This window comes from Caloenas nicobarica, chromosome 8 (genome assembly GCF_036013445.1).
Source record: "Caloenas nicobarica isolate bCalNic1 chromosome 8, bCalNic1.hap1, whole genome shotgun sequence".
Lineage (NCBI taxonomy): Eukaryota > Metazoa > Chordata > Aves > Columbiformes > Columbidae > Caloenas > Caloenas nicobarica.
Genome location: NC_088252.1, coordinates 12,879,668 through 12,893,953, shown reverse-complemented (window position 1 = coordinate 12,893,953; position 14,286 = coordinate 12,879,668). Strand labels below are relative to the sequence as shown.

The 14,286-nt window shown below is 35.1% G+C and overlaps 1 protein-coding gene across 1 annotated transcript in view; it reads left to right on the top strand.

The window, feature by feature from the left end:
• The window catches only part of DNER (delta/notch like EGF repeat containing), a 117,446-nt gene that overhangs the window by 45,273 nt on the left and 57,887 nt on the right, over window positions 1–14,286 (top strand). Inside the window, exons 2-4 of the mRNA XM_065640373.1 lie at window positions 477–773; window positions 4,482–4,576; window positions 7,025–7,191. Of these exons, the coding sequence (XP_065496445.1) occupies window positions 477–773; window positions 4,482–4,576; window positions 7,025–7,191 (559 nt within the window). The remainder of the gene's footprint in view (window positions 1–476; window positions 774–4,481; window positions 4,577–7,024; window positions 7,192–14,286) is intronic.

Below are 14,286 nucleotides of genomic sequence, written 5' to 3'. Positions count from 1 at the left end.
ATTGTGTCTTTGAATAGGATTGTGTGATGTGGCTAACTCTGACACAGAGCTGCTTCGTGACCTGGTGATCTGTAGGAGGTCTGAGCCCCATTCCTGCTCCTGTTACTGCATTACATTTCTAGATGTTCGTTTTTGCTAGATAGGTTACTCTTTTAAGATTGATTTTTTTTTTTTTTTGAAAATTCCTGATTATGAACAGTAGCCTTGTTTCTACTTTGTGTTTATCAATTTCCTTGAATTTATCAACAGTGAATTAGCATTAAATGGTCTGAGAGAAATGGTTAATATAGATTAATTTATATTCTTCTTTAATCCTTTGAATTTACTTGAAGATACATCAAAGATGAGATTGATTAATAAATACGTTTAGAAGATAAATACAGGAGGGGAAAAGAATCCTGGTTTATGGTCTTTGTAAAGCTCAGAAATAAATCCCTTCTATGCAGTAGTTGACCTATATGATATGTTTTTCCCAGTTTGTTTCAGATCCTTGTGCCAGCAACCCCTGTCACCATGGTAACTGCAGCACTAGTGGTGATGGCTACCTCTGTCTCTGCAGCGAAGGCTATGAGGGAACACACTGTGAACACTCATTTCACAGCCTTCCAGTCTCTGAACGGACAGAGTCAATGTCACCGCGACAGAGCAGACTGGTTTTGTCCACCGTGGAACCTGACATAATTCTTCCTCGTTCCAGAGCAACTGTGACCTTACCTACATGGCAGCCAAAAGCAGGACAGAAAGTTGTAGATCTGAAATGGGATGAAATAGAGGTGAGAATATTCTGTTTAAATGAAAACGCACAGAAAACAACTTTTAAGTGTTATCATTATTGTGTTGTCATTTGTGTGTGATTTCATGGATGTCTACATGAGAGGACTGGAGATATGATCTCTGCCCCGAGTTAATATGTTAGTAAAATTAAGTGCAAAAAAAAATTTGATACTTGGTAAAAGCAATGGACTTCAGTTGGCCAACATGTTTTACCGGGTATTTCTTTGAAATGGGAGAATGTTTTTTCTTCAAGGCATTTGTATGACGCAATATCTCCAAACATCAAATAAATTTAGGAAAATAAAAAGTTTAAAGCAATACTTCTAATACTTTTTTTTTTTGCTATTTGCAGTTGTAATCACATGTTGTTTTGAAAAGTACATGTCCTTGCAGTATTAAGAAAACAAAGCTATTTGAGGATTAAAAATGGTAGTCAATGTATTACACAGTGTATAACTCTAGAGATGCAATGATGGTGGAGGAAACTTTTAAACATTTGTTGCATCTCTTAGTAAAATGACAAGCTTAACAATATCTGGCGAAACTACAACTGGAAAGCGTACAACAAATTATCATTAAGAAATGTGATCTTTGCTTTCTACTGTTTTGTACACTGTTTTTAATAATACTTAAATGTCTTGCATAGACTCTGGTATCTTTAAAAAAATAATTTAAAAGTATCAAACTTAACCCAGTTATCATTAAATATGAATCTTTACACATGAAACCCAAGTATAGATGGAAAGTATGTTTACTCATGAAGAAGAATCGATTATTTATCTCTTGATAACTTTTTCATGGATGAGTTCATTCTATCACATGACCATCCTCCTCCCTTCTTCTTTGAAGTCTGTCACTGCAAGGATGATTTGTAGTTCTCTTCACTGTTGTTCTCTTATTTGGAGATACAAGACCACTTCTGCATATAATGTTCCTGCAGCAGTTGGTACTGGAAGTCTCCAACCTGATGTAGAGGTTGCCCACCTATAATAATACTATGTATATGTAAACTGCATCCCAAGGAACGGTCTGCCATAGGAGCGAGCATCTGTTTTGGGAGTAACGGTAGTGCCTTTTTTTTGGTCTTGTTTGTATCAACTAAGTACAAAGCATTAGATGTAATGAAGCTTCTTGGTGAAGAAATATTATAATTTCAGTAGGCAAAGGATTAAAATCTTTGTGACATCTTTTTCTTAATGAAAAAAGCCTTGTAAAGTAATTTCATTTGTGTTTATTCAGGAATAAATAGTTAACATGTCAGCTGATTCTGGTTTTGGAGCATTTCAAGGAGTGTGACTCTTCTGAGGTGTTTCCACACTGCATAATGAGAAAGTGAACAGACATGAGTTTTATCCTGGAAAAAGTACATTCTTTGCTAGCCCAAACAAGTTTGTTTGTATTTTTACTGTAACATTTAAACCAATTTTGAAAGTCAAATCGACCTATGTGAAATATATGTTTTTCTTATGACTCTCAGATTATATCTGAGGTACGAGTAGTTACAGGGCTGCATCCCATTTCAATGGGAGTTCTGGTAGGCATTGTCTGGAAAACAGAGCTTTATTTATTGGAATTCCATGTCTCATTTCTATTATTTTACAGTAGAACATATGTCAGGTACCAATTACGGAGTTTTGAGAGAGCACTGAAGCAGAAACAAACAATGAACTGCTTTTATTACTTAGTTTAAATGTAGTGTATCTCTGTATGGGTGCTCCATATGTCCTGATTAAGGGCATGCTCTTCTCTGTACCAGATTTCCCTCATGTGTCTTCCTCAGTCTGTGGCCCGGTATTGTATAAGTAACATTTCTGCCTGGTTTGCATTGTAGGTAGATTCACTAAACGTTTCAGCCAAACAGATCATTCACAAGTGGGTATTTTAACAGCTGAAATTCACTCTTCTGTGTGTCTTCCGTTACCTGAGAATTACATATAGGTTATCAATTACAATTGCATTAACACTAACATGAAAATTACTTGTTACCTATTATGAAATTCTTGTTTTGATACGTTTTTAATATATTGTGGTGGGTCTTGTATTTTTCACAATCTTTCTGGTGTAGCATAATGACCTTCTGCTGTTTGGAATTCACAGTGAGAGAGATGCTTGTCCAAAAGAAAGATTTCAGTTGCTGATTCAAGACATAGTCTCCAATCTCTATTAAACTATAGTGAGCTGATTTGCCTTTAGGTCTGTGTTACAAAGGCTCTTTGGTGGAGGCTTCAAAAGTAAAGAGTTAAGTGTTGAGCAGGAAAATTCTACCTTTACTCATACCTTTTAAAGCTTTGCAAAGCTTGATCCTTTCTTGCCCTGTTAAAAGGAAAAATATAAAGTGACTGTAGGCTTTGTGTTGCAAAAATCTACTGTTTTGATCTTCCTTGCCATTCAGAAGCAGCGAAGGCTGCTAGTGTTATGTTATGGGTTTTTATTTTCTTTTTTTTTTTCTTTAAATCTTCCAGGTCAGCCTGTTTTTCACATTATTCTGTAATGATACTGCAAGTGAACTCATGTTCTTCCTACTCTTTTGTCTGTCTGCTCAGAGCGAAATTATGTCAGAATCTCTCCAAATGAAAGCTCTTATTGTCTTGCAAGGACGAAGTTTCCTTGGAAGCTTTTTCAGGAAGTTTGGGCCACTCGAAAAATGGACACCTGAGAGAGCTCTCTAAGAGAGGCACAATGTTTGGTTACAGTTGGACATTTTTTTCTGTATTCCTTAGGTACTAGGGATATACTTGGCAGTGCTTACTTCACTGATCTTTCTTGGTAGTGTCTGCACGAGCAGACAACATACAAGTATATCTAGATACAGTTTCATTTCTTAGAGAGCTCTTTCTATAAGAAATTAGTGTTTTCCCAATTGCAGATTAAGGGCTATGAACGCAGATGATTGAGAGAATAATACTCGTATCTGTTGGTTTCTTTAATGTAATGAGAATCTTTGTGGTCACGCATCTTTGCGTGTTGAAAGAGAACTTTTTTTCTTACTTTCGGCAACTAAGTTGTTCCACTTCCAAGATACAGTGATCCAGCAATCTGTGTTTCCACAGTCCAATGATCTTTTGTGTTATGGTGTGGAAAAGATACATATTAGCCAATAATAGAAGAAAAAATAAATCATCTCATTGATTCTACTCGAATAACAGCTTCAACAGTGGTTTCTGTGTACAAAATCAACTGTAAGAAAAATGGTACCCTAATCTTATATATTACTTTTCCTTAATAGCTCTCAAATTTTTTTCAAGGGAAATCAGCAGTATTATTCACATTTTACAGATGGAGACACTGAAGCATAGAACAGTAAAATGATTTGCCAGGTGCACAGCCAGGAATTAGAATGCTAAGCACGTGAGTCCTAGACTAACCTTTTATTTATATGGCAATATAAGCTTTGCTTATTATTTTTAAAGACCAGAAGCTTATTCATATTTATCTAAAAATGATCTTTTTTAAAGGCAGACACCTTTAGAAGTTCACACTTATGTGCAGGAAGTTTTTGTTAAAACAAAAACCTTAAAGAGAGGATTATGTGAATTTTCAGAACACTTGTTGTTAGCATAAATGTTTTGGTGAATGTTTTGCTCCATCCTGGTCATTTCTAAAAGATGACTGCTGGACTATTAAGGTTATTAAAAAAAAAAAAAAATCATGTTTTCTTTATTCGGACTTTCTGGTTTAGTGTTAAATAAAGCTATTTTTATTTTCAGATAACCCCAGACGTGGCTTGTGGAAATGCCAGTTCCAATACCTCAGCTGGAGGCCGGCTTATCTCCTTTGAAGTTCCACAGAACACATCAATAAAGTAAGAATACTTGTCATATGTGATGAAATATAAAAATGCTTTTATTTTAGTTTGCCTGGGTATTTTAGACAACAGTTTTTCAGATAGGCAGATTTGTCAAATGGTTAAAAGTGTATGAAAGAACTTTAGAGAGACGTCAGGCATCTGTTAGTGCCATGACAGCTATTTGCTTGGTATAATTTTTACTACATGTTTAACGTTTTAGACTAAGATTTAAGCATGTAAACTGTCTCTGGGCTATGAGAATGCAACAGAAATTAGGGCAGGCGTGTTGAATATGTCAGTTTGGAGAAGATATGACATTTTCTTTCTCCTACATGCAGCATATGTTTTTTTTCTGCCTTTAATCTCAAGATGTGCTTGGTGGTAGAAAGTGTTATCATTGACTATACAAATGCATGTATTTTGTGCATTTGTATTTGCTGGATTATTGCTTTGTGTCTCATAATCAGCCGTGAAATCTTTGTGTATATTCTACAAACCGCATTTCTCAAAAATTTGAATTTGTTCAGTATTATTAGTTTTTCAAACTCATGCTTGTCTGATCAAATACGTGCTTTGTTACTTTTAATTAATAGAACCTGGCTTCCTAGAAAGATCTGATTCTGTCAGCTGGGATGAGGCGTTTTGTTGTTGGAAATTTTATTTCAAATCTGCCAACGTAGTTCTCTGGCTCACAGCTTTACTGCAATTTTAGACTTAGATTTTCCCCAAATAGCCTACTTTTCTCATACTGTCATCTTATCTTTTAGAATCCCAGCTTTCAGTTAAAAAAGGCCATGCTCACAGGAAAAAACAAACTGATGCAAGCAGACAAGCTGCAGACAATTTGGAGCAGTAACTGTTAAACGTGGGAGCTGTCCTGCTCTTCCCACGGGATTTGAAATCGTGCTCATTCATGAGCATTTAAGCCTAAATCAGGAAGAGATCTGTGAGTGGGGATGCTCTGGCTGGCTGGAATCTTTAAGCAAACAGTGTGATGTCTTGAAATAAGGAATAAGCTGGCGTTTGTAGATTCTACAGCTATACTAAAGACCCTTACTGGAGGGACCCCATTCTAAAGTAGGTCGCAGAGTACACAGTCATTTTTGGTCATTTTTTTATACTATATACCTTTAATAATGTTTTATCTCTGGGTAGATTAATGCAGGTCAATATGTCTTTATTTCATTGTATTTCCTGTGTTAAAGACCTGAGTAACATTTCTGGTTCAGTGGCTATCTATGAAGTGACAATAATTTCTCTTTGATAATTTTATTTTGTTTTGATTATCAGATGCAACCTAAACTGTGAAACTACTTGTTATCCTGTTCTAGAAAGTGAGGTGGTCAGCTTTGGGTGTAGTGATGTGGATTGTTCTTAGGAGCACCTGAATTGTTGTCAAAAATTGGCTTCTTATGAGGTCTAGTTCCAACATTTTTTAACTTGTGTCAAACATGATTGCAAAACTTTGCATTTTTTTGTTTTGAACTCAAATAAGAAGTGACAAAAGGAGAGACTGCCCTGCATTTTTGACAGAATTGAAACAATTTCACTACAGGAAATTGTGGAACAGAACATCATCGCTGGGTATTTGGAAGCCTGTTTTCAGCAGGAGAGAATTATCAGTTTTCAGCAGTTGGGTGCAGTTGTGTTTGACTTTTTGGAGGATTGTTCAAACTCATTTGGGATTCCTTCAGAGGAAACTAATGCAAATATTTGGGAACTTGCCAGAAACATGAGAGGTTTTTATTTTTTCTCTATGAAGATGATTAGGGAACAAATTATCCTGAGAGGAAAGAGACACTGACATAGATACAGTGCTCCCTGGTGGAGCTGACCGTAGATGTGTTGTTGTAGATATTACTTTATCCAGTATGTCAATATTCGGGAAGGCACCATGGACTCTGTGACCTTGGGAGCATTACATGACTCGTTCAATTTACAAGGATAAACTGTTCTGAACCTTGGATTTGGTATGTCAAACAAATGGGGATTTCTACCAGGATCTGTCTCCCTATATTGAATGAAAATTGAATGTTTTCACTAAACAAGAGGGCTGGATGTACTTCAGCTGCAGAAAGTGATGGCATTCTAGATGTAGAATGGAGGTACTATTCAAAAAGGCATAAATACAAGGACTGAATAACGTTGCTTTACTGTTATGTGATGTTTATGTAAAACTCTTCTTGGGCATTAAGATGGTGTCCTTCAAGTATTAGAAATTGAGACTCTATATGACTAAATCTGCTATTACATATGCTGTTATGAAAATCTTCCTATTGAAGCATTTTTTGTTTTTGTGGACATGCAAAAATCCTTCAGGCCTCTTCCTGATTACATGTGTGCTACAGTTAATTATTATTTTTTTCCTTTCTTTGTTTTTTCCTCCTTTTGCTCTGCAGCAATGTACTTCGTAATAACACCAATTTTCCTCAGTGTAAATATTCTTATAATTTCTTTTCTTAGAATAAGGCAAGATGCTACTGCTTCTCTTATCCTGCTATGGAAGGTGACAACCACTGGATTTAAACAGTGTTCACTTATTGATGGCAGAAGTGTCACTCTTCTCCAGGCACTGGGTGGACTTGTTCTTTCTGAAGAAATGCTTGCATTAGGAAACAACTATTTTATTGGTGAGTAACATGCTGACTTTCTGTTTATCACCTCTAGGTGACAGCCGATGGTTTACCCAACATTTAGAGAAATGGAGAGGTAATTCCCTTAAGTGCTGCTGAAAGATCCAGATGTGATATTTGGACCATGTTTTAGATGTTGGTTCATTCAAAGCAGACAAGAGGTACATTGAATTTTTACACAGGTGGCACCATTCTTTTTAAAATCTAGATCGTGATTTTTGCCCGATACCTTTAGATGATGCAAGGTATTTTGTATGATCTATTTTAATCAACTGTAAAGCTTTTGGTAAATGCTACAGTAAATATCTCTGAATGTTTGAGGTGTTTCTTTGTCAGATATTGTATCATGGGATACTTTGTAAAGACGCTTAATCTTGTACACAGTATACTTGAGAAAAGATATTAAAATATAATAGGAAATCTGACCTAACAGTGCTTACTTGCATTACTTCTTCTCTTCTAGTTTTGTCTCTGAATGTGAAACCTTAGAAATGTACTATATACTTCACTGGGCAATTAAATGTTAAACGTTGTTGTGCAACGGGTATAATGAAAATAGGCCGATATGTTGTTTTTAAGTGTATGGGAACTAATACTGATTTAATGCAGTATTTATGCTTAGGCACAATAAACTTAATTAAATCGAGATTTCTGGGCAGATGGTTTATTATACCGATGACATGAAACCAAAGTCATTGTAATAACAGCATTGATTATAATCTACTTGAAATGCTGTATATTTTATAATGAGTTTAAGGTGCCACAAATCGTTATTCGGCAACTTACCATGCTAATAAATGTAAAATTAAAGTATTCTGGTGTAGAAACATTGGACCAAATTCTGAGTGTGTAGCTAATGCAGAATAAACCCCAGATGCAGAAGTACTACCCTGTTTCTCCTTTTTGAGCTGTCACTTAGCAGAGATATTGCTTGAAAATTGATAGTATGATCGTTTAATTACTGTCAACATTCTTTTACTGATACTTATTTTCTTCAAATAATTTTCCAGTTACCTATATTTCCTGTATTACTTACTTCCAAGATATTAGTTTAGCTTTTGTTTTTCTCTTTTAATCTAGTTTTGCATTTAATTTATCAGAGTTAAAACTCTCCTCATGCGTCTTCCTCAGGTGTAATTTTTTTGCATTTGCCTTGTGGTAGTTAACATAAAAGTAAGTAAGTAAGTAAAAACTTGCTGAAGACAGGGTAATTTGTAACTTTTATGCACTCATTGAAATACCTAAAGGCATAGCTTGGTCTATAAGCTCTCAAATAGAAGACCTAAGCTGCTCTGTGAAGGCTCCACTTGACTGTACATGCCACACAGCATAGGCTATTAATTTAGATAACTAAAACAAATGTTGTCTTACTCTTTCATAATTTGTCTTGTCCTACTTGTCTCTCTGTAGCTCTCCTTCTGTCACTGGGATTTTTACTTTGTATTGTTTACTGTGTGTTAGGGGACATGGAGTGAAAATATATATTTTCTTTGAATATAAAACAAGGTTTAGATCATAAAAATTGTAGTACTGGTCTTGCTTATTGCATGTAGTATAAGTTTTCTGCAGCCTCTTATTTTACTTGCATCTGGTTTTTGGTACTTTGTTTGGCCGCCTTAATTCCCTGATACTGAAATTCTTTGTAGAATTTTCCAGTTGTTGCAGTGTAATTTGATTTATGTAAAGAACAAGAATCAAATGTGTATGCATGGAGCAGCAGGGAGACTCCAGTAATACAGTGATATATTCATGAATAGGAGCATCTGAGTGCTTAGTAAGGATGAGTGCAGATATAGTGCATTTGAATTTTTATAAATCCTATTTATTTTAGCAAATGAATGGATTACCTGTAGTGCTTTTGATAGAAAATTAATCTGAAGCATTCCCTTGCATATCTTTTAGTCCTGAGGTGTTGCAACTCCATACTACAATATGATCAAGTAATGAGAGAACTATTTTCTGGAGTAAATTATTTTATGTGGCCTTAATTTAGTTATAGCTTTTCCTAGAATAATTTCCTTATATTAAAACACTTGAGCAGAAAAAGGGTGAAATACTAAAGGAATAAGGAAATTGAAACATGAATTTGTTAGTTTAAACGTGTTTGTGACCTGTCAACATTTATTCTAAGAAAGAGAAAACAGAGTAGTCTCTGGGGTTTCTTCTCAGTTGTATGAAAATATTCTACTTACTTTCTATCATCAGTTCTTGTCCGATGAAGTGTAAGTCTTGGGTGTTAAACTTAAAAAGGAACTCAGTCACTTGATGTGAAAAATGCTGAATTTTATCTGAACTCAAATTAAATCCATAATTCAACTAAGGACTATATAAAAATGATGAAATCTTTACTTCATATTTGATCCAGATGTATGGAAATAGTCTGTGAATCTGACACACCTCACTTAGTTTTCAAGAGTTTAGTTTTCAGTAAGATCAGAATAATAAAGTTTTTCTTATATACAACTTTCCCTATATTTCTTGATATACATGACAAACTTATTCTAAGATACAATAAATTAAAATAGTTGGTTTTATATATAAAAGCAATAACGTAGGATGTTCTTTCGTTGATGATATTTAAGCTAGAAGAACCATGAGGCCACAAGATACTGTAGGATGCTGTAAGCACAGAATCACACAGTAAGGCTGTGGACCATGCCAGTCGATACATTGACTTGACATACTTCGCCCTCTTTGCCCCAGTCTTTTTCTGTTTATTCAAATGAGTTTTTAAAGGATTCTTCTCTTAATTGGCAAATTCTGTACAATGCATTTTTTTTACCTTTTAAAAAATTTCTAATTGGAACTGTAGAAGAAAAATGGAGAAGATCTGAGGTTGTTTTTTTTTCTTCCTCTATGTGTGTGGTTTTTGATCTAAATCTTGTTTTAGTCACTTCTCAGTGTGCTGCCTCCAAGTTTGTTACTCAGCAAGATACTTTAATGACCTTTTGAAAATCTTTCTGAACAAGATTGTTATGTCAAAGATCAAACATTTAGGGAAATATTATTTGTTTTGTGTTATCTCATGGTAACACAAGTTTAAAGTTATTTAGACAAGTTTGAAAAGACTCAGAAATTAGCAATATTTAATGATTTGCTAATCATGTGATTCAGAGCAGAATGTTTAGAGACTGGACAGAATCCTGTCTCTGAAATCTAAAAACAGACACCTTGGTCATCGTGCTGTTTAGCCCAGAGACAGCACCTGCACTGTGTGAGCGTGAAGGGTGTGAGGGAAGGAGGAGAGCAGAACACAGCTAAACAAAAATAGCAGTCGGTTTTCTACAATGTGATTTATGAAATGGCTGCTGCATCTGTAAACAGTTTTGCAGTGCAGGAAAAGCATTAAGATGCTGTCATTATGCAGCGTGATTATGTTATTACATTATAGGATTTCCCACATTAAAATAAGCCCCAGTAGATGGGCAAGAATACTGACTTGAAGACTGGCTTGTATGTTCTTACCATGGCTGCTTTGCCTACAATATTTTTAATGAGTTTGTCTTAAAGGTTTGATACTACACATGTGCTAGTCTTCTAAAATAATTTGTGTTTTATTAGAAAGTATACTTATTAGCCAGTGGGAAAGAAGACAAAAATGGTTCAGGTTTTGAATTGAAAAAAATCCTAGAAGTACTGTAGGTTGGGTGGGTTAGGTGTTGGATGAAGCACACAGCATAACCCGAGGCACTGGTGGCTTTTAATGCCAAGTTATTACAGGTCTAATCACTAGATGGTTGATCTGTAGTGTAAGCCAGGTGAACTCTGGATCTCTACCCAACTGTTTGCAAGAAAAATGCTTCATTTGATACCAAGAGAACTTGAAAGGTTTTATGCCCAAATTCAGGACTTCAAAAAATTGAGGGCATTTCTGAATCACAAAAGTTTGTAAGTGAAAGAGGAGGGAATTAATAATATTTTTTAAATAAGAGATGGCAATAAAGAGATCAACATTTAAAACGTATTTGTGGAAAGTCTGCCTTTTACTTCAATACAATTATAGCTTCACACTATTTGTCCCAATCTTATTTGAAGTTAATGAGTGATTCTTGTATGAACTGTTTATCATATTTATGTGATGTCTCATCATTATTTGTTTTAATTCAGGATTTTAATATCTTCATACTATCAGTAGTGGTACTAGAATATTTAAAAATGACTGACTGCGAAAGTTTACCTTGTTACAGTCACACACCTATTCTTCATTGCAATGTATCTTGACAAATTGAAATAAAACAAAATGCATTTTACAAGTCTGAAAAAATGAGATAAGAGTACCCTGATGTGCTGTCAGCTTGTGCATGAGTCATTTAGAGTGAAGTTCTCATGGATGTTAACAGGTTACAGCTCAGGATCTCTGTGGTGAGTTGAAAGTGCTGCCTGTTATGTGTTTTGGGGGAAATCTAATCCACCCCACATTATGCACTTCTCTCTTTCAGGGAGTAATAAACTGGATTTGGGAACATGTACAGGCACATGTATATATTTTTCTACACAAGTTTCTTGCAAGTGCGCAAGTTTTACTAATTTGATTAAAAACCATCTCTCTTGAGAAAATAATGCATAAGCATTTTCCTTTAGAAAATAAAGGCCTTGGTGAAGGACGTTGAAGGACTTTTTCAGCTTGTATGCAAGTCTCTAAAAAATCTATGATTTGTTGCATGCATCTTTTTTATCCAAACATACAATCACATTCAGATTGAAAATGGTAACGTTTATTCTGAAAACACAGTCTGCTATTGAAATAACGAAAAAACCAAAACAAGCACATAATAAAAGCATTTAAATCTTTATTTTTTTAATACTCACATTTTAGAAGTTTTACAGTGGCTGTATACCATCTGTATATTCACGAGTCTTAATTTACTCTGGTGCTAAATTAATATATCTATTCACTAAGGCAACAATTCTGTGCTTCATGACTCAAAAGATACACCTGTGGATGTGAGACTTAGTTGTAATTTCACAGTTTCCAGTCTACTCAGCAAACTGGTGTAGTTATACCTGTAGTGGTATACAGTTAGCAGATTACATCTAACAGTCCAATTCTGCTAGTAATCAAAACTACCATCTTTCTTTGTCGTTGCTGGATGAATTTGGAAATTGAGTAAGAAAATGGCATATTGTATAATTGTCACTTCAGCTTTAAGAAGTGTTTATTTTGAGGTTTTGGGCATAAGATCATGGAGTTGGCAGTGCTGGCTCTGTGTGTGTGTGCAACCTATTTCCTTCCTTTCTCCCAACAACATTAAAAAAATGAATTATATTTTTAGGTCTTTATCATGGTTATTAGGATATTAACTCTGTTGACAAAACCTGTTTCTTGTCAGCTTCCATGATAAAATGTTGGAAAAATTGCTTTTCTGCCTTGGTGTGCCTACTGTTGAAGATGCAATGATGAGAGCTGTTTCAGAAAAACAGTGAAACATGTTGGGCATTAGTAGTTTGCCTTCATTTCCTCATAGGTTATATGACAGAAAAGTTTGTATATCTATATGTGTTTAAAAAATGCTTGTAAATAGCTTGAAATTAATTGCTTTTTTACTGTCCTTTTTTAGCACTTCCATAGTTCAGATTAAAAAGCATACTTCGTGAAATATTGCTACATCGGCTTTTTAGTTTGTCTGCTTATAAAATAAGAGAGAGATATTTGTAAGCAAAATTGCTATTTCTCATATAAGACCTTACAGATAATAAGGCAGAATGTGTAACATTGAATATGAATGAATATTTCTATTTGAATAGAAAATAAATCCTCCAGCACAGTCTTTAAATTACAAAACCCGATGTAGACCAGGTGCATAATCTGTTTTTCTGCATGTTGTCCAGCCTTTTAGGTCAATACAATTTAACTAACTGCTTTAAACTATAATTATAAAGTATTCCAAAATTCCTTAACTTGGTAGCTATGCAAATTCACTTGAAAATGGATGCTGTAGCACTGTAGCATCTTTGTGGTGAGATGAAGAATACTGATGCTGTTCAGCTGCTGGCACCTATAAGGCAGCTTGCTTGAATTCCATACAACTTTTTGAAGTTTTGCTTAGAAAGGAAAATGAACGCTTGGCTTCTCAAGCAGAAGAGATCTGTTGCGTTTTTAAAAGTGTGTGAAGCATGTGTAAATATGCATAGAAAGGATAATATTTTCCTATCCAAAACACTGTCCCATCTTTCTAATGCAACGAAGTATTTTCTTTAATATCTCTGCCCTGAGCAGTTATTTACTCTCTTGATGCTCTTTGTGTTATTTAATCAATCTCCTTGCAACATCTCATCAGGTGTTAAGTAGTCACCACTAATATGACAGCAGGTATATTGAACAGGCAAAATTAAAGTTAGTGTACAGAAGAGTATATTAAAAATAAATCATCTAGAGAGATGTCTGATTTTCTAGCTCTTTTTTATCTAGCTATAGAGCTTCAGATTAGGAGGCAAGTTGTAACTGTGTCTTTTGGATGGTGTGTTTTGTGGTTTTGCTTATATTTAAAGCACACACATTTCCATGGAAAGAAACCAGTTTGCATGTTGAAATTGCTTTTACTTAAGCAAAAATGAAATACAATGATATTATTTAATAATAGATGTGTGAATTGAATTAACTGAAAGCCGTGTAAACAAGTTACTTGTTACTCTAGCTTTAACATGTGTCAGCTGAGCATCTGTGTGAGCTCCTAGCCCATGGCATATGGGCAGGCATTTGACTTAACCCTCTTCTACTGGGGACTAAACTAAATCCCATCACGTTGCCTCACATGTGCTGCAGTTGGAGCGTTCACGCAGTTCTGCTGCTCGGCTGACGTGCAGTAACGTGTGTGTGTGACACTCCAGCCTTGCTGCTGGGGGAATTTGGTGACAACTGCTCCAGTTAATGGGGTTTTCATTTTTATGCATGCAATTTGCCTGGAAGGACCCTATTGTAGGCAGTATTGAGTCTTGTACTCAACTGTGAACATTTCCCTGGGGTTCTGGGTATAAAAGCTAACCTTGCAGAAAATGGCCTTTTGATAAACAATAGCAGCAGCACAAGCGCGAACAGTGTGAAGAGTTCAGTGAGGTGTTAATTTCAATGAGTTTTTAAAAATATGACCTTGT